This window comes from Puma concolor, chromosome D4 (genome assembly GCF_028749965.1).
Source record: "Puma concolor isolate L17-30 chromosome D4, mPumCon1.1.hap2, whole genome shotgun sequence".
Lineage (NCBI taxonomy): Eukaryota > Metazoa > Chordata > Mammalia > Carnivora > Felidae > Puma > Puma concolor.
The window spans coordinates 87,547,261-87,570,193 of NC_141679.1; the positions used below are offsets into that span (position 1 = coordinate 87,547,261).

The 22,933-nt window shown below is 56.9% G+C and overlaps 2 protein-coding genes across 12 annotated transcripts; one reads left to right on the forward strand and one right to left on the reverse strand.

Annotated features, from left to right (window-relative positions):
* Positions 1–2,126: 2,126 nt before the first annotated feature.
* BBLN (bublin coiled coil protein) lies at positions 2,127–5,603 on the forward strand. The gene is made up of 2 exons (XM_086684144.1): positions 2,127–2,337; positions 5,124–5,603. The coding sequence occupies exons 1-2, from the start codon at positions 2,259–2,261 to the stop codon at positions 5,294–5,296; spliced, it is 252 nt and encodes an 83-aa protein (XP_086540270.1). The 5' UTR covers positions 2,127–2,258; the 3' UTR covers positions 5,297–5,603.
* On the reverse strand, positions 3,084–22,276 carry CIZ1 (CDKN1A interacting zinc finger protein 1). 11 transcript variants are annotated; one of them, XM_086684137.1, is made up of 19 exons: positions 22,108–22,276; positions 21,184–21,316; positions 20,832–20,947; positions 19,175–19,246; positions 17,317–17,546; positions 15,033–15,126; positions 14,731–14,839; positions 13,850–14,201; positions 13,600–13,771; positions 13,301–13,419; positions 12,488–12,685; positions 11,637–11,761; positions 9,934–10,021; positions 9,339–9,452; positions 8,985–9,137; positions 7,495–7,564; positions 7,244–7,365; positions 6,746–6,901; positions 3,084–4,241 (listed from the first exon to the last, which is right to left on the reverse strand). In XM_086684137.1, the coding sequence occupies exons 1-19, from the start codon at positions 22,259–22,261 to the stop codon at positions 4,131–4,133; spliced, it is 2,688 nt and encodes an 895-aa protein (XP_086540263.1). In that variant the 5' UTR covers positions 22,262–22,276; the 3' UTR covers positions 3,084–4,130. The 11 variants fall into 11 exon arrangements, with proteins under 11 accessions (XP_086540263.1, XP_086540260.1, XP_086540259.1 ...); XM_086684134.1 differs by having other exon boundaries at positions 13,600–14,201; positions 15,033–15,111; XM_086684133.1 differs by having other exon boundaries at positions 13,600–14,201.
* Positions 22,277–22,933: the final 657 nt, after the last annotated feature.

Below are 22,933 nucleotides of genomic sequence, written 5' to 3' on the forward strand. Positions count from 1 at the left end.
AATCTCCCCCTCTCAAAACACCTCATGTAGGGGCACCTGGGTGGCTCAGTCGGTTAAACGCCCAACTCTTGGTTTCAGTTCAGGTCATGATCTCACAGTACATGGGTTTGAGCCCCACATTGGGCTCTGCACTGGGAGAGTGGAGCCTCCTTGGGCTTCTCTGTCTCTGTCTCTGTCTCTCTGCCCCTCCCTGGCTCATGCTCTCTCTCAAAGTAAATAAACTTAAAAAATTAAATAAATAAATAAAAACGCTTCATGTGATCACATCTGTACAGGCCCTTTTTCCACATAAGGTACGGTTCTCAGGTTCTCAGGATTAAGATCCAGGTATCTTTGAGGGTGGACCACCACAGTGGGCTTAGAGAGGGAATGATGGCAGGGCTTGTGGGCTAGGGAGACAGAGGTGAACAGGGACCCCAGAAGCAGGGCAGCACCCCGGCACACGGCGTTCCCCCATCAGCGCTGGAGGGAGCTGGTGGCTGTTTTGTCCTGTGGTCCGGTTTATGGGCCTTAACCACAGGAGTGAAGTGGGCAAAGGGACAGGCCCTCCCTGGGACCACAGCAGCCTCCAACCAGGAGCCCTTGCCCTTTGAGGTGGGTGGACTTCGGCCTCATGCGACCCTGTGCAGGCTCCACACATGCGCATTTACATCCACCTGCTGCATCCGCGTAGTATGTGTACCTGCGCGTGCCTTGGCGCGTTTCTCAGAAACTGCCTGTCTCTCTGGGTTTTTTAGCCCATCCCATGTGCCCTGGATTCAGCATGCTTCTCCCCTGGTCTGTGGGCTCACACATAGAGTCAGGACCTGTGATCCCAGGCGTGGTTTCAAACTGAGAGAAAAACATGTGCCCGTGGTTTTCTTTGGCTGTCTCATGCTTACAAGGATAAATGTGTTTGGATTATGTCAGCATGTCCACGTGTGTGATCTGTGTTTCTGCCATGTCTCTGCAGACCTGCGTGCCACATGAAGATACAGGTGTTTCTATGCCAGGCAGGGCACCTGGGGCTCTGCTCTCTTGGTCGGTGAAATGCTTGATCCTACGGAGGACCTCTAACCCCTCAGCCAAAGGCGGATGCCCAGCCCTCTTTCTCAGCCCTGCCCACTGGTTGAATGCAGGCCTCACCTCCACTCAAGCCGGTTCAGGGAGAAGGCAAGGGTGCCAAGAGTGCAAGTCCGTGGTGGCTCTGATTGCAGGCGGTGGACTCAACCTCACCTCTACCTTCCTCAGGTGAAATGACCGGGCAGCTTCTGGGACAGAGAAGATCCCTCCCCGTTGTCATCATTTGGGACATATCCAGGTCCCCGTTGGGGCCCAACATCGCAGGCTCAACAATGGAAAGCAGTGACAGTCCGGTTGCTCCGACAGCCAGCGCCAGGCTGAAGGTGGAGGCTCCAGATGGACAAGCCTAACTCCTAGCCCAAGATGTCCTGCCCACAGGAACTACCGGTGTGAGCCCAGGACCGGGCTGCTGCTTCCATAGGACCTCCTGGCAGAGTCCCAGTCCCCTCTCGCCTGGAACACGGGTCTGGCTCAGCTGGACCCCTGGCCAGGATCACACTGGGTCCAGCTGAGCTGGGTCCAGCTCAGGAGCGACAGTTGCTTGGTGGGTGACTTTCGGCATGCCTCCCTTTCTCAGCTGGTAAAAAAGGGGTGGGGGATGATGGCCAACCTTATCCCGAAGCCGCACGCAGCCCTGTGCCAACCCAGACCCTGACTCTCGCTGAGGCTGTGAACGCTTATCTTCTGAAGCCATAGGGAGCCTTAGAAGTCACGCGTCTCAGAATTTGTCCACGCGGAGGCTCCGGCTCAGGAACTCGCAGGTCCCCACCGGCAGGAAGGGCACAGTGGAGACTGCCCCCACCCCTCGGCCGGGCTCGCTCGCCCTAGCTGAGGGCCTGCGCCCCCACCACCTAGGCTCCTCAGCCAGCAGCCCGGATAGCCACGCCCGGCGGCCTGGAGAGGGGCGGGGCTCAGAGCTCGACTGTGAGGCAGGGTGTGGGCGGGACGCGAGGGCGGAGTCTGACGGCGGGCAGGGGAGGAGTTCTGGCGGCGGGGCGGGGTGGGGGCGGAGCTCGGGCCGCGCCGTTCCAGCCTTGGGGGCGGGCCGCTGGTGCCGGGCCTCGTTCCGCCGCGCCGTGCCACTCTTCCGGCCCAGAGTTCCATCCGGCGCCGCCACCTTCCGCCCGGCGCCGGCTCTCGGCGCGACGGTCGCCCCGTTCCGTCGTCGTGCTGCCCTCGCGGCGCCGGAGCCCGCAATGTCGGGCCCCAACGGGGACCTGGGCATGCCGGCGGAGGCGGGCGTGGAAGGCGAGGATGACGGCTTCGGGGAAGCAGGTGACCCAGGGGGGCTGCTGAAGCGACCTTTGCTTTCTCAGGGCTGCCTCCTGGAAAGGAGAATCGGGGTCGGACTGGGGACTTGGAAGGGACCGCAGAGCCCTCCCACCCCTCGCTCCTGGGTGGGTTGCAGCTGTGGGCGCTGGCTGGAGGTTCAGGGCGAGCGTCAGTGAGTGGGTCCCTGGAAACCGCAGCACTGGAGAACTGCGGGCAACCGGCCCCGTTTTACAGATGGGGAAACTGAGACCGCTTCAGGGTCACTCGCCCTTTTGGCATCTGCTCCAGCCGCTTCCTCCAGCCCCTGTGGCGAGGGAAGTTCCAGAAGGGGCTGGGCGAGTGGGCCGTTTTGGCTTAGCGGGAGGGGCTGTCTGGGTGGGCGAACCCGCCCTGCTGAGTCAGCATCCCCAGCCACCTTTGCTGTGATCTGGAGTCTTGGCGAATGCGACCTGCTTACCGAGCAGCCTGTTGCCTACACAGCGCTGCGGGGGAGGGGGCGGATGGGTGGTGGAGAGAGAAGCATCAGCTCCCTTCTCATCTTTGGGAGCCTCAGTTTCCCCATCTGTAAAGTAAGAATAATAATGTGTCTCCTGCATTGAGAGGTGTCAGGATTAAATGAAAAAACAAATGGAAAATAGTAGGTTCGAAGCATGCAAGTGAGCAGTTATTATTCTCTTTAGTGTAATAAAGATGGGTTTCTCGAGTCGGAAGACAGGACCTAGTAAATGTGAGATAAGTATGGAGTCTGCTTTTTGTTTTGTTTGGATAACAGCTTTATTGAGCTATAATTCACATACTATATAATGTATCCATTTAAATTTTACATGTCAGTGGGTTTTAGGATATTCAGAGTTGTACATCCATCACAATAGTTTTAGAACACTTTGATCACCCAGGGTCTGCATTTAATAAAAAGGTAGAGGGCCTCCCACAGGGTGGCAAATGGTGGACTGGCCAGTTTTCCCTAGGCACCGCAGGTCAACAGTGGCCAGATGTGTCAAATGGAGCCCACTGCAGTGGTGGGAGTGATCTGGAAAAGCCACTTAAGTGTCACAATGAGTAGATGTTGGCAGGTTCACAGGACTTGGTGCAGTGGGGAGGAGGCTGTCCCAGGCAGATGGCAAAGCTTAGAACTGGGAAGGGCCCTTGACATGGATAAAGCCTGGCCCCAGTGGTGTGGAAACACTCGCCTCCCCCATCCTGCTTCGGGCCTGTGTCTCATGACACAAAATGTGCAGTGTTGATAATAATCATCTACTAAGTACTTGTCGCGGCCAGACCCTGTCTGAGTTCTTAATGTATTTGAATCCTTACAACAACCCAGCCCTTATTCCCTTCCCAAAAGATGCAGTCACTTGCTGGGGCAGAGCAGACCTGGGAATGAAACCCGTGTGCCCCTGCTCTCTCTAAATCTTGGCTATGCCACCAACCAGCTGGAGGATCCTGGGTAGGTCCCTTCCTTCTTGGGCCTCGGTTTCCCCATCTGTACCACAAGGGGGTTGGACTCTTAAGATCCAGCAGAGACTTTCCAGGACTCTGTCCTCTGGGAGGTGTGCCAGCTCTGGGTGATGGTGGTTCCCCACCCCCCCACCCCCCCGAAGGCAGACACACTTGCACCCATATTCCAGACACACTCCTCCAGCCCTGGCCTTTTCCAAACACTGCCAGCCGCTTCCCCTCTGTCCCAAGCTGGCACCTGAGTGTATCTGAGTCATGGGCTGGCTCAGAACTGGGTCCGCAGTGGGCACAGACCCAGCCCTTGGATCCTAAGAGACATTGTGTTGCTGAGAGGCAGGTCAGGAGTGGCCATGGAGGAGGGAGTGATGGTTTCTGGTGGACACCAGGGAAGGCTTCTTAGAAGAGGCGTTTTGAGCTGGTCCTTGAATAGCTGTTGTGGTTGAGGCATTCTGAGTGGCAGAGACAGGTGAGCAAAGGCAGAAAGGCTAGAAAGTCAGAGGCTTCATTCATTCATGCATTCATTCATTCAACAAGTGCTTATAGTGTGGCAATGAGGGCGTCAGGGGAACAGCAGTGAACACAAGAGCATTCCCCCCTCAAGAGCTCTGCAGTCTGGTCGGGGAGACACAGCAGCACACGTAGCAGTCAGGCCAGAGGTGAAGGAGGGCAGTGGAGGCATGTGGAGGGCAAGGAGGTCAGACATAGAGGCTTGATCCCGTCTGGGGCATTGGGAGGTCTCTCTGTGGCAACACCCATGCTAAGACTTGAAGGAGGAGAGGGGGAGGGAAGCAAGACAGGAGAAGGACGCCCTGCAGGCAGAGGCAACAGCAGCATGTTTTAGGGGCCCCGAGGTGGGCAAAGGCGGGTGAGGAAAGGAAAGGGTATGGGAGACGGGGCTAGAGAGGGGGAGGGGCCTTGGGGCTTGGGAGGTTCTTTTCCCTCAGGGCAGAGGGAGCCTCAGAAGGGCTGGAGAGTAGAGCCTGCCTGGGGACTGGGGCTTTGATTGCCCGACTCGGGAAGGTGGGCCCTGACCTCCAGGCAGCTGATGTAGGAAGTGGAGAGAAAACTGGCATTGGCAGGACAATGTCTGGCAGACCTCCCCCCGACCACCCTAACCATAGAAGAAAGGATGGTGCACTAAGGTATTATGTCTCCAAAGCCTTTCACTTTTGGCATCCACCCATTTTCCTGACGGTGACACCGAGGCTCAGGAAGGAATAGGGACTTGCCCAAAGCCCTTTTGTCCCCCAGGTTGGGACACAGTGTGGGTGGGGATGTTTGTGAGCCCCGAGGAGACACAGAACCTTGGCTCTCTTTTGCCTTCCTCCCAGAATATGCTGCCATCAACTCCATGTTGGACCAGATCAACTCCTGTTTGGACCATTTGGAGGAGAAGAACGACCACCTCCACGCCCGCCTCCAGGAGCTGCTTGAGTCCAACCGGCAGACACGCCTTGAGTTCCAGCAGCAGCTCGGGGAGGCTCCTAGCGATGCCAGTCCCTAGGCTCTGGGAGCCTCCAACCATCCCCAACCCTGTCTTCCTGGGCTAGGCTGTGGCCTGGGCACTCACCACCTGGCTTAGATACCTTCTTAAGGGCGGGTCTGCAGGTCCCTCTAGTAGGTCTGCCTGCCTGGGCCACCCTTCTGGTACTTCCTTTGGCATGCCTGGGCCAGCCCCCAACACCTGACGTCCCCTCCTGGGATCAGGTGTGGGCCTGCGACCCACCCACCTTGCCTGCCTGCCCAATTCCAGGACACTCCCCACTCTGCCCAGGCCTTGAGCATCCACATTAAATGGGTCTCCAACATCACTGTGCCTCTCCTCTGTATCCTGGGGTGAGGACCCCACTGGCCACTAGCGGTGAACAGGTCAGTGGAGGCATTCCAGGCACTGATCATACACTGATGGCTCACGGGCCTGCTGGTAGGCCTGGGGTTCTTGGCTTTCTTGTATTTCTGGACACAGAGGGTACAGGTGAAGCAGGGCTTCCTCCCCACCTGGTGCACTCCTGGCCAGCAGCTGCCTCCTCAGCCCAGCCCATCAGACACGCTGTGTGACCCAATGTGATACACTCAGCTTCTCTGGGTACTAGGGTCTTTCACGCAGCCAGCCAACAGCAATTCATGCTGTGTAACCTTGGCCATCATCCTCTTGCTCCTGGCCTCAGTCTTCTCCACTGGCCAATAACAGGGTTGGTCTGGCTGTCTATCTCTAAGGGTCATTCCAAATGGGGAAATAGCCCATGGAAAGAGCCAGCTCAGCCTCGGCCCCATTCACAGATGATTCATCTTAGGGTCACCTGACAAGGGAGGGGACCAGAGGAGCAGGGAGGGTCCCCACTCCTGCACTTAAGCTCCCACAGGGTTCAGGTGGACAGAAAGGCCAGCACAGAGCCAGAGCTCAGGCCCAGGACCAGTTGTGTGGCCTTCAGCAAGTCACTTGACCTTGCTAGGCCTCTTCACCTTTTCTTCACTTATAATTTGGAGATAACAAGAAGACCTGCCCCCTAGGGTCCAGACTCTGAAGGCTGAGGCAGATCTAAGTTGAAGGTGTTTTCCCTAGCCCTGACCACCTCATCAAGAGGGAAGCAGACCCTGGGGGAGGTGAAGTGCCTTGTGACCTCAGAGTCCCTGGTTAGGGAGCCCATCTTTGGCCTTCCAGCTCGGCCACCACACCGTGCCCAAAGAGGGTAGGTTCTGGCTGAGAGCTGGCAAGGTTGCCCCCTCACCCTGTCCACCCAGACAGAAAGGCTGGTGGGCCCTGTACAGCCAAACTACCTTCTTTTATTAGATTTTCAGTAAAAACACCAACCATGTCAAAATTTCCACACAGACTTCTAAAAAGCAAAGCAGACCTAGACCCAGACGGGATGGGCATGAGGAGCTCCCTCTATCAGGTTTTGAGGCGGGTTGAACGCCGGGGAAGTGGGGGAGGAGGGGGTTGGGCTGTCACCTTGCTGGGGGTTTTAGCTGTGTCCTGGGTGCTGGGCTGGGTGGGCGCGCGGCCACCAGAAGTGAACAAAGCAGTCAGGGCGTTCCGGGCGTTGATTGCACACCGGCGGCTCACGGGCCTGCTGGTAGGGCTGGGGTTCTTGGCCTTCTTGTATTTCTGGACACAGAGGGTGCAGATGAGGCAGGGCTGCCTCCCCACTAGGTACGCTCCCTGCCAGCGGCTGCCTCCCCAGCCCGGCTGACGCTGCAGCGGACACACTGTGTGATGCTAGGGGATGTCCTCAGCCTCCCCGTGCCAGAGCTCTGGAGCTAACAGCCTGGCCCTCGGCATCGCCCCCGCGCCCCCCCCACCCCGTCCCCCACCAGGACAGTAGAAAGAGCTGGGCACTACCCCTGTTCTGATTCCCTCTGTGGGCAGGGCCTTCTGTTGGGGGGTTGTGCCCCAGGGCTGAGGCCTTACCCATCAGCCAGGGCGGGTGGGGCAGGAAGCCTGGCTCACCTGCAGGTTCTCGAAGTGGGCCAAGGACTTGCAGTGGGAGAGCTGTGCCCCCGAGTTGCTGTGGTAGAACTTGTGGCAGATGCGGCAAATGTACCCCATCACGGGCACCAGGAAGTCCACACCTGTAGGACGGCAGCATCTGTGCACTCGTCCCTCCAGGCCAACCCGTGTCCCGCCCTCCCTAGGGGCCCATTTGCTCACCCAGCCTCTGAGTGGGACGAGGGGAGGCGGGGTCAGGGCTTGGGTCTTACCGTATGCAGTACTGGGGCTATAGGTCTCTGAGCCTTTCCACTCCTCTATGGATATATCTCTGGACCTCACCTGGAAATAGGCAAGTGTGGGCCTCAGTTCTGACTTCCCTGAGCTCTTCGACACCACTCCCTTGATACCCAGGAGGATGATCCCCAGGAGGTTGTGGGTGGCATTCTCTGAGCCTTTGCACATGCCTATCCTGCCAGAGTGCCCTTCCCGACCTATACTTTTTTGGGTTCAGCTCCATCAGCCCCCTCCTCCAGGAAGCCCTCCATAATCCATGCCAGGTGTGCCCGACACATCACAAGTGTCATCTCTGAACTCCGTAACAACCTTCTACACTTCGCTCATTTTACAGAAGAGGAAACAGGTCCAGGCACAGTAACTCACTGGCCCAGGGTTTACGGAGGAGCAGCGGATTTAACCCTGGTGGGCCCCAGGCCCTCGTGACATTTCTAACCACGAGCCCCCTGCCAGCTCCCTGAATTCCTATCTGATGTTGCAGTGACCTGCTCAGGTGACTAAGGACCCCTCCTCCTACCTACCAGACATGAGCCCCTTCCAGACGGGGCCATCTGATTCCAGCCACAGCAGCCCATGCTTAGTAGCGCCCTCCTCCACTTACCAAGCAAACAAATGTGCCTTCCAGGAGTGACAACCACTCCCATTTGCCACCCCCGCCTCAGGCCGGCTTCGGCCCTTCCTTAGAGCCTGAGTTGGGACTCTTAGTTCTAAGCAGAGGAAAGGGGGGGGGGGGTGCTCAGAGAAGGCGAAGGGCTTGCCTGAGGTCATACCACGGCCAACTGCTGAGTAACAAAGCGATCTCACATCAAACCTGCATAGGGCTGGAGGCCACCCTTGCGACACTCCATCCACAGCCCCTCCACGATGCCCCTTTTCCTGGCTCCCCACCCCCCCACCACCCCCGGACTACAAGGGAAGCTCTGGGAGGGCAGGGCCAGGCCTTAATCCCCACGTATCCCCACATCAAGCACCAGGGCGTGGCTCAGAGGAGCTGCGGTGTTAGGAGCACGGGCTCTGGCATCTCACTTCCCAACATCCAAGTGGGTGGGTCTCTGCCAGGAAAGTGCTTGGTACATAACTGGCACACGGTAACTGCTCAAAAAGTGTCGTCTGCTATGGGTGTCATCGTCATCATCACCTTATGCTGACTCTTCCGTGTCCCCTGCATAGTTCCCTCCGTGCCCTTATTGGCCTAAGATGCCCTTTCCCTTCCTCAATGCAGGTCAAAATTTCAGCCAGATTTTGAGGTCCTCACCCATGTAACCGGCCGCCCTGCAGTCATCGTGATGTGTATTTATACCTAGCCATACGGAATACAGTCCTATTTGTACTAAATTGTGGCACCCGTTAGTGCCTACAAATGTCAGCACCGTGCCCCCTGGCCCCGGGAGGTGGGGCGAGGTCCCGCCTGGGCTGGGAGCCCAGCCTCCAGCCTGCCTCCCACCCCACCTCGCCCCCCAAGTACCTGCTTGCAGAATTCTTCCTCAACCTCGATCTCTTCTTCTTCATCCTCCTCCTCCTCCTCCTCCTCTTCATCGCCCTCAAAGCAGCCCACAGCGTCCACCGTGATGAAGTGGTCCTCATCTTGACCGGCGATCTCCTTCTCAAGCATCTTCAGCTGCCCAGGAGAGTGGGCCAGGGCTCAGGTCAGCTCTGGGCAGCCTAAGCGCCACACCCCACCCACCCCACAACTCTGAGCGTCCCAATCCCTCCAGACCTGGTATGAGTTCAGGCTGGGAAAAACCTCAACTTGCTGTGTGGCCCTGGCCAAGGCTCTGTACCTCTCTGGGCCCATGTCCTGTGAGGGAGCTGGGGTTACCTCCTTGGCTTTGTCCTTATGCCCCTGGGACTTCACATGCTCCACAAACTTGCGGGGGGTCTTGAAATAGCGGTTGCAAACAGTGCAGAAAGGTCGCAGGGATTGCTTGGCAATCTGGGGAAAGGAGGGCAGGCCGAGTGGGTGGCAGGCAGTGTCCCCGGGTGCAGCCAGGCTGTGCCCAGTGAGATCTCATCTCCCACCCGCAGACTACCACATCTGTAACCAGCTGGCTGTGCCCCGCCCCTTTACCAGAACATGGGCAAACATATCCACTCCCTGTGCTGTTGGCTACAAGACGGGATGGCAGATGGCAACAGGACAGAGAGAAGACGAGCTGGGGAGAGAGAGTAGCCGCCAAGAGGACCCCACCAGCCCCGTGGCTGAATGACAGGACGAGACGGTGCTTCACCCACTTGGAAAAATGGAGAAACTGAAGCCCAAAGAGGAAACATCGAGAAGCCACGCTTCTGAGTTATGACCATCCAGAGATAAAGAGTGCAATTGTCTTTCCGTCCCCAACCTCGGCTCCCTCCTTCCCAACCCTGGGCTTGGAGATAGATGTGTGGGTACCTTCGCGGCACACAGGCCCTCATACCTTGTGGTCCTGAGTCCTGCGGTGCTGAATCAGGTCCCCCATGTAGTAGACCTGGCAGGTGTTACACCAACGCCTCGGCGGGGGCTCTCTGAGTGACGGCAACCAAAACAAGTATATACAGTGGGATGCTGTCCTTGTTGGAAAGACAGCCGCTCTCCCAAGATGCTCCCCATAAATGTAATGCAGTTCCAACAGGAGCTTTTTTAGAAACTTATCAACGGTTCTGAGATTCATCTGGAAGAATCCTTAAACAAGAATAATAACCAAGGAGGAAGGAGAGGCAGCCAGTCTGAAGGACTGGCCTCAGGGGGCCAGGTCAGGATTCAAGGGGAGACGTCATCAGGAGACAGTTCAGTGAATCTCCCGCACCTAAAGCCTGTTAACAGACGGGCCACATCCTTCTGCTTTTCTTGTGTCACGAGATCCCAAGCTCATTCTGCACGTGGCAGTTTTGAACCTGTTCTAACCTGATGTTGCATCATACCTGCTTCCTCGTTCTCATGAATTCCCTGCCGTTGTCCTGTTTATTAGAAGCACTCCACCAAGTGCACAAGCCTGATCTAACTAATCCCGCAGGTTTTGATACTCTAGAAAGTTTCCAATTAAAATCTGTCACCATTACATTACTCTGCAAGGAACATCTTTGTGAGTCATCTTTCTCCTGTATTTATGATTATTTCACCTAAGTATAATTCCTAGGTCCACAAGCAGGGGGAGGTTTAAAGGTCGAGAACATACTGCACAACCACGTAGGGAAGTTCTTCTCAAAGAAGCACCTAACAGAGACACCGCTGCCTCTGGAGAGAGGGTTCCGTCACCCAGAGCGTGCGGACAGGGAGCTCCAAGCTGTGACCCTCTGTAAGCGCTCAAGGCTGAGTCCCCAACCACTGCCTCGGGGACTGTCCAGCCTGTGAAGGAGTTTGGTTCGGCCTCCATAGGCTTTGTTTCATCTTGATTCTGAGCTAGCTGCTAACATTTTGAAATTGGGAGATTTCACATACAAAGCTGGGTTTCTAGATTCTCTGGAACAATTAGGAGACCTGGAGCTGTGGGGCAGCTGTTCTGTGACAGAGCCCATGTCCCCCAGCATGGCCTGAGGCAGTGCCTACCTGCTTTCCCCCCCCCCCCGCCCCCCCCAGCCCCCCAGCAGGCCTCCATGACTGCCCACAGGGTGTTGAAAGGTCTTGTACCTTCCACCAGGCCTTCTTAGCCCAAGAGCTAGTTTTGGACTCCAGGAGGGCACATATTTTGGGTCAGTGAAGCCCCTATGGCAATGAAAAAGGGGTGGCACAGTGTAGCTGTAACCTCAGGCCACAAGGTGACGATCCTCACCATTGTGTGTCCCCACCCCACCCCCCCACCCCCAGCTGGGGTCAGCACATATGCCGGAGAAGCAGGGCTCTGTGCCACAACCCACTTCCTTCCCATGTGGGTGGTCCCACTGTTCCTGCCTGGATGGAGCCTTAAGAGACCATCTAGTTCATGAATTCTTACACTGCATCCTTCACCAGGCCATTTTACAGATGAGGAAAACTGAGGCCCGAGGCTAAACCATTAATGGTGCGGAGAGGCCTCTGGCAGAGGGCAATGCTTAACCCAAAGGCGGACCTTGAAGATGGCAGACTCAGGGCCCTTCCCAGCCGCGCCTGGCCTGCAAGACTGTCTACCCCCCAGTACAGAGCCTCCGAGATCCCCCCACTCACTCGTCCTCTCTCTCCAGGACATCCCGGGGCACGGGCAGCAGGGACAGGAGGCAGGCTTGGCTCATGTGCTGGATCTCCCCCAGACGCTGCTGGTGCTGGGCCCCCGCCATGTGGTCCTGGAACTCCTGTAGCCAGCAGAGCGAAGGATGGGCCTGAAGAACGAGCCCCGGAACAGCGGGCAAGGGTGGAGGAGGAGGCCTCCAACCTCGGCTTCGTGGCCACCCCGCCGCTGCCGAAGCTGTCTCTCTTACAGCAGCCCCGTGGGGGCCACAGAAGGATGGTGAACTGAGACACCAAGTGGGCACAGAGCAGCCGGAGCTTCTGCTCCTTCCGGAGACTGTGTGGGCCCCTCAAAGGTAGGGAGCAGTCCGATTAACCTCCGGATCCCATGGCTCTGCTCCGGATGACAGAGGTAGCAATAGCAAGGGTAATAATAATTATTAGTACGAGCCTAAGGCTGTTATTAACGTGCTGCTCGCTCCAGGGGGCGCTTGGGGCTCGTGGTCTCAATGTCAGGTCACTGAATCCTTGGAACCTCCGGGTGAGGTGGGTTCTAAGCGTTTCTTCATCTGATGCATGAGGAAATGGGAGTCATAAAGAGGAGAATTCACCTTCTGAGGTCTACGCGGCTAGTCAGGGCTGATTTATACCCGGTCTGCCGGACTCTAAATTCCTAACTTCTTGGCTGGTCAGGAACTGTTTTCAGGGCAAACGCACAGCTGCCCTGGATGGTGCTCACGGGGCCCTTGTGGCCACTCAGGTGCCTCAGGGAGGCCTGGGCCTCCGCCAGAGACACCCTCCACTCTGCCCACCGGCCCTCCCCCCCGTACCGGGGCCTGGCTGGCAGGTACCTGCTGGCTGCTGCAGCTGGCCTTGCAAAGGTAGCAGAAGAACTGGAGGGTCTGCTTCGAGGGTGTGCTGGCGGAGGCAGGGGTGGCGGAGGTAGAGTCACCCGCGCGCGGCACGGGCGTGAGGGGGACTGTGCTGAAGGCCCGGCTGTCACTGCTCTGCAGGATGGTGACCTTCAGGGAGCCCCCGGCACCCCACACCTGCACCGGGAACAGGGGCAGAGCTACCACCAGCTGGGCACCTACGGTGGGCCAGGCCCTGTGCTAAACACCCGCGAGCAGGGTCTTACTGGGCCCTCCTGACAGCCCGCTTCACAGATGGGGACACTGAGGCACTGAGCTGGCAGGTGACTGCCCAGGCTCACAGAGCTAGGGAGTACTACAGCCGGGACTCAAACCCAAGCCCACCCAACCGTGAAGTCCACCCCACCCCACCCTCACGTGGAGACATGGAGATACCAGGAAGGGAATGGGTTTGGCCACGATCACACCAGGAGGTAGAGCTGGGACCCAGACGGCATGCATAGGCCTGCCCTCTGTGTTCTCTCTACTAGAGCAGTGCTCCCCTGTCAGGGACCAAGGGCTCTATTCCAGGGATGAACAGGTTGGAAGGGACTTGTCACCAAAAGTACCTCTAGTTCTTCAGAGCAAAGGCATGTGAAGGCAGCACACCACACAGGAGCTTGACGACCCTCCATCAAACCCACGGCCCCGGCAGAGGGCGGCTGTCACCTTTCACGGGTGGGGAAACACAAGGGGTCCTCCCGCCGCCGGGCCCCGCGGTAAGCACACGGCCACGGTAGCATATCTACCCACCCCTAGCATCTCTCTTGCCCTTTTTTCACATTCTCCCACATCCAGACCGCTGGTCAACTCCTCCTGGCTCTCCACGCTGACCTGGGAGCCTCCTGGCTCTGGCGAGGCCTCCTTCAGGCCTGAAATGACAGAGGGGTCCATCTCCCACCCAGGCCCAAAGCGATCCGGGCCTGAGAGCCACCGTTTCTACCCACAGCCAGGACCTTGAAGCCTCTGGTGGAGACAACGGCAGGGGAAGGGCAAAGGGTCCAGGCCGAACTGTCCCATCACGGGGCAACTGGGAGCCAGTGCTCACTTACCTGCTCCGGCGTCTCTCGGATCTGGTGGTGTCTCCGGCACCGTGGAACGAACCGGAACCGGTGCTTGCTCCGACGCTGGCATGGACACCTGCGGCCAGGTCTGAGGCTGCCCCTCAATCCGGTCAGGGGGCTGCACGGGAGGCTGTCCTGGTGGCTGCTCTGGTGGCTGGACCTGAGGATATGTCTGTGTCTGTGCCAGCTGCTGCGGCTGCGCCTGCCCAGGGGGCTGGGGATGTGCCTGGCGCTGCACCTGTTTCTGTGGCTCCGCCTCCTTCTGCACCTGCTGCGGCTGCACCTGCTGCGGCACCAAGTGGTCTGGAGAGGTCTGCGTCTGTGCCTGTTTCTGCAGTTTGGGCCGTGCCTGGGTGTCCCCTGGAGGCGGGGGTGGCGGCGGCGGCGGCTGCGGCTGCGTCTGCGTCTGCGGCTGCACTTGGGCCTGGATCTGCAGAACCCGCGGCTGGAAACGTGGCAGCACTCGGGCTTCCGGCGGCTCAGGCAGCAGCTCAGGCGTCTGGGTCTGCTTCGGTGCCGTGGTCCGGGCCTGAGGCTGGACTTTCGCCTGCAGCTGCCCGGGGGCTCCCTTCTCTGTGGGCAACTCCGAGCTAGGGAGGATTGAAAGAGATCTTCCGATGTCTCCCAGTTGGCCCCAGGGGCTCCTCAAAAAGGCCAAGACCCACGTTCAGTCCTAGTTATAGCACGTGCGAGCCCGAGCCGGGCATTTGGCCGAGCCCCTCCGGCTCTCCTGGCCCCAGTTGTACCTAAATAAATGGGCAGGATCACTCGCCACCCCCCCCCCCCCCACCTCCCACCACCTGCTATTATGTATCCAAGGCCCTGCAAAGCCGCCCATCCTCCGCCCACTCTGAGGTCCCAGATGCACATGTTCACCTCTCCGAACTGGCCACCAGGTGACTCAGGCCCAGTGAAGATACCAGAGACTCTCTGGCCTGGGGTCTTCCCAAGTAAGATGCAGAATTGGGTTTGACCTTCCTCCAAGCCAAAGGTCAAGGCCCTTTCCTTGTTCCAGCTCTCTATAAAGGGTCCTGGCCATCAGCTACACCCTCCCCCAGGCTTTGCAAGAATGAGAGTACAGGGCCCCTGGGCCCAGGGAAGGTTTTCAGCATCGGTTACCTCTTTGACCTCTTAGCCGGTGGCTCCGATGCCTCACAAGACTCGGGCTCAGGTGCTACAGTGTGTTTCTCTTTAGCGATGCCATCTGGGCAGGGTGGGGAATCTTGGTCTGGAATGGAGGGCAGATGAGTGACCGCCAATGCCATGAGCAGCACAAACTAGGAGCTCCCCCCTCGAGGTGGGGCCTGGGCTCGCCTCACACCAAGATCCCTGCCTCCCAGGTCTGCCTCCATCACCGACCCCTGCACCCGCCTGCCCCAACCTGTGTCCCACCCAGAGGGCTAGCAGCCTCCCTCCCTTACCTTCTGGTGTGTCTGTTCGGGACTCGACAACTTCCTCAGACCCCTCTGGGGGGTCTGACTTGTCTTCCATGGGCACCGTCTGAGAAGAAGAATCCTGCTTCCTTTCAGAAACTGTTTTTGACACCTGCCACCCACCCTCATAAGCAACCCCCTGGCCCAAGAGCAGCTTCAACAGTCCCGCAGGGGATGAAGAGCTGCCCAGAGACGATCCTCAGCACCCCAGGAATCCTGTGTAGGCTACCTGGCTGTTAACCCAGATTTGGGGGATACAGAGCCCCCTCCTGGCGGGCCCATGGTGCTGCCTGACTTCCCAACCACCTTCTCCACAAAGCAGCCAGAAGGGTCCTTCTAACACGCAAACCTGATCATGTCTTTTGTCCCTTTCAGGCTGAAACCCTCCTGTGACTCCTCCGACTCTAGAGTATTCCTTCCTCACCCAAGCCAACCCAATCTGCCCTCTGCCCCTATGCCCCCACCTCCAGCCAACTCCCCACTAGCCTCCTTGCCCTCTCTACGTCCACCCTGGCCTTCTCTCTGGTTCCCCAAGGTCCTAGGTCTCTCCCTGCCCCAGGGCTTCACCCAGAGCCTCAAAGGCACTTCTTGCGGGAAGCCCTCCTGACCCCAGAGTAGATAGACCCTTAACACAGGCCCAGAGGACCTTGGGCTTCCTTTTTGTGGCATTTGCCACAATGTGAATTAACTGGTGGGAACATTATTTGCATTCACGTCTTACCACTGCTAACACCCTCCTCCCCAGGCTAAGACCTCCAAGGAGGGTCAGGCCAGTCACACCATCTGTACCACTGGGGCTCCTACCAGACTTACAGATGTTTGCTAAATAAATGCACAGCTCCGGCTGGTCCTGGGCACTCCAGTTAGTCCCAGGAGCCTGCCCACAGCCTCTGTCCCTCCTCCTAAGCCCGAGGAACCAGCGCTGAGTGGAAACATGCATCCCATCAGGACTCCATGCCCTTCAGAACTACCTGCCTCTCACCCTGCATGACACGGGCCCTACTGTCCTGTAAGGCTCTGGGTCTGTCTTGACAGCTGTGCAGCATGGGGCAGCCTCCACCATACTCCCTGAGTCTCAGCTTTCCCATATGTAAAATGGGTGGGTGAGAACACCGGACAAGACCATGTTAGGAGGGGCCCAATGGGCAGGTTGGAGGCCAGGACCGCTCTCTGGAGGGAAATGCCTCACTTCCAGATGTGGGCCGGCCTGAGAGCAGCCCAGAAAGGGCAGTGTCATCCCTGCCCCCTGGAATGCTCTCAGAAGGGTGCCATATGTGAGGGGCTGCCGGGACATTCAGGGACACGACAGTCCCAGAGAAGCTATTCCCTCGACTCTTTCTGCTTCTGTCAAGGACTGACTCTGCTTATGTCAGGGTGAGCCTCCTTCTAATGCCTTGCACCCTCTTCAAGGCCCAAGGAGGTGGCGGTGCAGCTCCAGAACCTTCCAATGACAACACTGTAGAGTTTAGGGTCCTGTAATGTTGTTTTACCCTTTCCTTTCTTTCACTTCTGTGTACAGCAATTCTTTTGGACTGTTTTTGAAATTTCAGGTAGTGACATAATGTTTCCTTGTTAAATAAATGTAACCGAGGAGAAGCGAATTCATTTAAAGCTCAGCTACTACAGTTAGTAACCCCTGGCCGCGGGTGCCTGGCTTTTGAGTTTTCCAAAGGTAGCAAGCCAAATGGAGATACATGCCAGAATTTGGAGACTCAGTACAAAATAAAAAGGAATGCAAAACGCCTCATTCGCGTCTTAAAATATTGACTGAAGGTTGAAGTTGTCATGTTTTTTACGTATGAAGTTAACTCAAATCTGTTACCGAAATTCATCTCACTGGTTTCTTTTTACTTTGTTAATGTGATGGCTAAAGAAATTTAAATTCCATTTATGCCTCATGTTTTATTTCTAGAGGGTGGCGCTGGTTTACCGAGAACTGTGACAGGACACTTAATACAAATACAGTGTTATGGGTCATTTGTATCTCCGTGTGTTTACAAAGAGAGAAATATCAGGTAAACAACAGGATTGGTGGCGTTTGGACGTGGCAAAAGTCCCATCAGAGAGTCACAAAGATCTGAAATTTGGGAAACACTAGACAAGTCCAACTCACTAACCCCTTCCCCCTTTTTACAGATGGGGAAACCGAGGACAAAAAGGGATGTGACCTGCCCAAAGGCCCAGTGTGTGCCAGAGTGGGTGGAGTTAGGCTGATACCAGGTATGACCTTCCCACGCCCATCCCCACCTGCTGCGCCCCAGCCATCACTCACCTTGCGATTGGGGGTGGTGGAGGAGGGGGTGCGGGCCTGTTTCTGGGGAGTCCGCCCTGAAAGGTTGATCTGGGAGGGGTTTATGGGGACCCCAACAGGAGGGGCCCCCAGCAAGGACTGCCGAGTGGCCTGGGGAAAGAACTGCTGTAGATTTGGGGTGGCCAGCTGGGGGACCGTGAGGCTGGGGCCCGTCAGGTTCGGGGTTGGCAGGTTGTAGCCACGGAGGTTACCTGCAGGCAGGAAGAGGGGAGAAGAGGTTAACGACATGGTTGGACGGTAGAGGCCAGGGTCAGGCATCAGCCCCCCAAAGCATCACGGAAACAGCACAGATCACTTGAAAGGGAACCCTTCCCACACAAGGGCAGCCAGGGGAGGGAGATGAGAGCCAGAGGCCCACCCCCACCTTGGGCACTAATGGTGAAGGGGCCTTAGGGCTGGTTTCCTGCTCCAGCTGAGGAGGAGAGAGGCACTGCCTTCTCCCTCTCCAGATGCCTCCCTGGTCCCCGGCTGCCTCCCTGGTCATGCTCCCAGTGCATTCCCAGCAACCCCACTCACCCGCAGGCATGCTTTAGGGTACACCTTAAGGTATGCGACAGACCCAGCACAGGACCCATAGGGAGAACCAGCAAGTTGACTGACTGGTCCCTGGAATAATAAAACACTCTCCTACCCCCATCCCTCTACCCCTTCATCAAAAGTCTACTGGGAACCAGGCACTTGCTAAGCACTTTGCATGCGCGGCCTCCGCCACTGGGCCCAGCCACCATCAGGGTAGGTATTAAGATCTCTACTAATGACAAAACAGACACAAAGCAGAGATGTAACTTGGCCAAGATCTCTGCACATTCTGCCTCTGCCCCTCCCCATGCTGCCTAAACCCTTCTGTAGCTCCCTGCTGCTTGGAGAGAAGCCCATTCCTCACCTTGCAGGGTCTGGCCCTGCCCTCCTCCCAGACCTCCTTTCTTGCCCTCCTCCCCACACACGTACCCACTACATTTCAGCCACAGGCTTCTGTGCATTACCTCAACAAGCCTGGTTTCTTCCCGCCTCTGGGCCTTTGCACATGCCATTCCTTCTGCCTGAGCTGTTCAGCGCCCACTACCTCCTGGTCATCCTTCAGGCCTCCCTTTAGGTGTTTATCCTCTGAGAGACCTTCCCACATTTTCCCTGTGTCCCCAGAGGCAGACTTCCTTCCCTGTTCTAGAACCAGCTGCACAATTTCCTTGTCTGCTTCCCATTGCCCACCACCCAACCACACTGGGAACTCCTTAAGGGCAGGCACCGCATCTAACTCAGAGGCCCAGTGCTCAGGAAGTGTTTGAGCCATAAAAGACAGTTCAAATCCTTGCCCCAAAGCTGGGACAGGAAGCACAGGATTGAAAGCGTGGGTCAGATGTGCTGTAAGAGCTAGTTCGAGTCCTACAGCCCAAGCTCTGTGGCCTAGAGCAAATCATTTCCCTCTTCTTAGCCTCAGTTCCCTCATCTGTACAATGGGATAATAATAGTGCCTGATTCACTGTTTTATGAGGATTCAATGACATACGCGAGTGTGCCTGGTACAGAGTCAGTGTTCAGTTAACATTAAAACAAATACATGTACACATATGTGCAGAGAGCCAACCGGCTATTAAAAACAGTAAGATCAAGAGATCTAAAAGATCTAAAAGAAAAATGGACAAAGGACATGGACAAGTCACAAAAAGAAATATGAATGTTGAAACAGACAAATATAAAACGTTTGGCTACATTAACACTCCAAGAAATGTAAACTGAAAGATTAATGATATAGCTTTTTTGCCAACCAAGTTAGTAAGTTGTATGCGTGTATACATATATATATATAAAAAGCATATAATACCCAAGGTTGCCGTGGGCATGGTGAGACCGACACTGTCAGACGTGGCTGGTGGCATTGCAAACTGGTCCAGTCCTTGGGGAAAGCAAGTTGGCAATACTTATCAAGAGCCATAAAACATCCATCCCCCGACCCAGTCATCCACTTTTGGGAATCCACTCTACGAAAATAGTCTCAAACGTGATATTCATCCCAGGGTTATTTAAAACAGAAAAAAAAAAAAAAAAAAAGAAGAAGAATACGGGAAAAAAAAAAAGGGGGGGGAAAAGGAAGCAGCTGAGTGTAGGTACGCAAGAGCAAAACAAAACAGCTGTTAAAAAATAATCTTTACGGAGACTGTCAAATCATCTGGTAAATGACCAAGTCATTCTACTCCATGAAAAAGAAACAAGATATAGCTTTTCACTTACATCAATAACCAACCACAATCATATACAAATTCCCAAGTTTGTGCCTAGAAAAAAATTGGGAGGAAATACACCAAAATCTTCACGGGTGTTTTTTATTGTTGTTGCTATTGTTGCTTTCCTTCAGGAGGTGAGTGAGTCTATCTATGACAATTTGGGTTTTCTTGTCCTCTCAAAAATTTGTTTTCACTTTTCTTTGAGGAGTGTGACTTTTTAAATGGGAAAGAAAAGGGGGGATACATACATATGTATACATCGTGGGTCCCTGTGTGTGGTTTTCTCTCTCCAACTATCCATTGATCCTTTGTCAATCAGCTCCAGGACCATCCCTGCCTACGTGGCAGGGCTGAAGAGTGACAGCCACCACATCTTCTGACCTGGCAGCATACCCAGCTGGATGGCAGGATAGCCTGGTGTCTAAGAACATGGCTCTGGGCTCTAATTCTCCCTCTAATCCACATCTACTCCCTGGGTGACCATGGGCACATGATGCCTCTCTAGGTCTCAGTTTTTTCATCTGTAAAATGGGATCATGGTATCTCCCTCCCAGGGTTGTCAGCAGAGTCAAGGAATTGTGTATGTAAAGGTCTCAGCACAGTGCCCCGCCCAGAAGGACCACCCAGCAAGCCACAGCTTCCATCTGGGAGGGGCTGGGTCTGAACCTGAGCTGGCCGCAGGTCACTGGGCTCCTAAGATTACTCCCAAAGGGGCTGAAGTATCTGAAGCAGCATCTTAGAAGGAAGAGCTGAGAGACTGCTCTCCACATGGGGAAACTGAGACAAGGGCACCGGCTTAATACACAGGGCTAGAGACGCCCATTCAGAGACCCAGGGGGTCAGGAGCCTCAGGCCTTAATCTAGCTGTGTGATCCAGCACAAATGACTTCCCCCATCTCTGGACCTCCGCTTCCTCATCTATCAAATGGGCCGTGGGGGCAGGGGGCGGGGTGTCAAAATAGACCTTTTCACCCATCATTTCCTCTAATCTGAATGTGAGTGAGGGGTGCTGAGGACAGCCCACAGAGTCAGCACCATGGCCAAGGGCACACCTCGGTGATCAGCATAGACCGGCATCCAGCTGAGCAACTTTGGGACTTCCACCTCCTGGAGCCTCAGTGTCCTCATCCGCAAACGAGGACGCTGAGAGTAGCTCTCTCTCAGAGTTAGCGTGTGGATCTGGGGGAGATTTAGCGCAAAAGGGGGATGCTAGGGCACCACCACTAAGATGCAGTGAGAAGGGGCCAGTAGCTATACCTTGCAACTGCTGCAGAAGCAAAGCTCTCTGTAGCACAGAGCCGTTGAGGAGGGAGGCGGGGCTGGCGCCTTGGAGGTTCAGGAGCTGCTGCTGTGGCTGCTGTTGGGGCAGCCCCCTGTGTGTTGGGAGGGGCTGTCAGAGGGCTTCAGGAGAGTTGGACCCTCCCTCTTCCCTCACCTCCATCCTCTGCCCCCTCTCTACGGCAGACAGAGGAACCTCTTAGGGTGGGAACTGATGGCTCCCAGGACTGAAACAGGGACGACCCCGGGCGAAAGGACTGGGATGGGGTCTCCGCCACAGGGATCTGAGCGGCGGGACTGAAGCCGCCCACCCCTCCAGAGGGGAACTCACCTGCTGACGGCCATGGGCAGGGGGGGCTGCGGTGGGGACTGCTGGAGCAGCTGCTGGAGCTGGAGCAGCTGCTGCTGTTGCAGCTGCTGCTGCTGGAGCTGCTGGAGCTGCTGCTGCTGGTTGAACATGGTGGCTGAAGGGAGGGCGCGGAGTAAGGCGGGACCCCTCCTTCCCTCCTCTCCCGCCCACGGCCCTCAAATACCTGCCCGCTGAGCTTCACCGCTACACCCCAGGCCTGCCTACACCCCAGGCCTGCCAAGAGCACGCCGCATTTGCACCCTCACGCTTTCAATAACCCCCGCCTCCCTCCACTTTCCCGTAAATCCTGTCGACAGTCCCTCCCTCAAATGCCCAACCCCGCCTGCCATCTCCCCTACTCCCACGGCTCTGTCCTTCCCGGGGAGTCCTACCCAAATGCACCTCCACCCCGCCTCCAACCTTTCTCGCGCCACCGCGTCCGGAAGCCAGCCCCCCTCCACGACAACCCCACCCTCTTCTTCGCGCCTACTTTGTGTCAATAACAGCATCCCCAACCATTCGCTTTGGCCTCTGAACAAAGTAGGAGGAAGGCTTCCCTCCCCATTCTGTTAACCCCTTCTTCTGCCGATCGAGCCAGCCTTACACATCAAATCCGGTTACCCCACCTGCGCGCGACGCCCTCAGCCTCCATCCAGATGGCCCCTAAACCCTTCCGTGCGTCCCCAAGCGGCGCTCGGCCCGCGCACCTCACTTCCCCGCACCCCCGCCGCAATCGCGCCGCCCCCACCGGCAGAACGGGCGGGGCGGCTCGAGCGCTCCGCTTCGCTGGGGCCTGACAGGGCCACAGCAGCGCCCTCTGGGGGACCGGAGGACTCGATGCAGCGGCCCCTGGCGCAAGATCTTGAGCTGAGCTCGCGTCCCGCTGCGGGGGCGGCACCGGTTTACTCCTCGCCTCGGCTGCGCCTGGAGCGGCTCGGAGCTGCGAGGGGGCGCGAGGCAGCTCAGGCCCTCCGCCCCGCATCCTCCGCACCGGGAACCCGCGGCTCCGAACCCGAGGTCCGTCTGTCGCCCGGAGGGGTCTGTCGTCTGGTGGGGACATCGCGGGCTACTTCGAGGAGGACCGTCCCCAACCGACCTCCCCGCGGTCGCCACTGTCCCGCGATCCTGGGGCCCCGCGCGGGGCTGAGGTGGGAGGGGCCGTGCAGCCGGCAGCGGCACATTCGGGGACCTAGACCGGGCGAGAGGGTGACCAGCACAGCGGACAGAAGAATTTGCCCTAAAACGGGGGTGGCGAGGTCCGCCTGGAGGTGTTTATTCGATTTGACTCGGGAGGGGGTGAGGAGGGCCGAGTTCAATTATTAAAAACGGCGTTCATCCTGATCCTGAAATTGTCCTGCCCCAAGGACCCTTTAATTACGACTCAGTCCCGCATCCCGACGCCCCTCTCCCTCATCCCCACGTGGAGTCACTGAGCCAAACAACCGGCGGTTACTAAGTAGCGATGCTTTTTCGCTTTTCTATTACCTAAAGTCGTCAATGCAGGTAACCGCCGGGGGCAATCCTCTTCTTTTGCATTAAGCGCCAATTGTGCGCGGACACCGCGCACCGTGGCGCTAGAGGCGCGCAGACTGGAGGCCGGCCCGGCGCGCCTAGGCGCGGAGACCTGAGTGTCAGCCAATCCCTGCAGTCGTGTGACAAGCTCTGTCCTAGAGCTCTGGACCGGCTCCACTGCAGCCCCAGGCAGCAGCACAGGTGCCTAATTCGGCCTGGA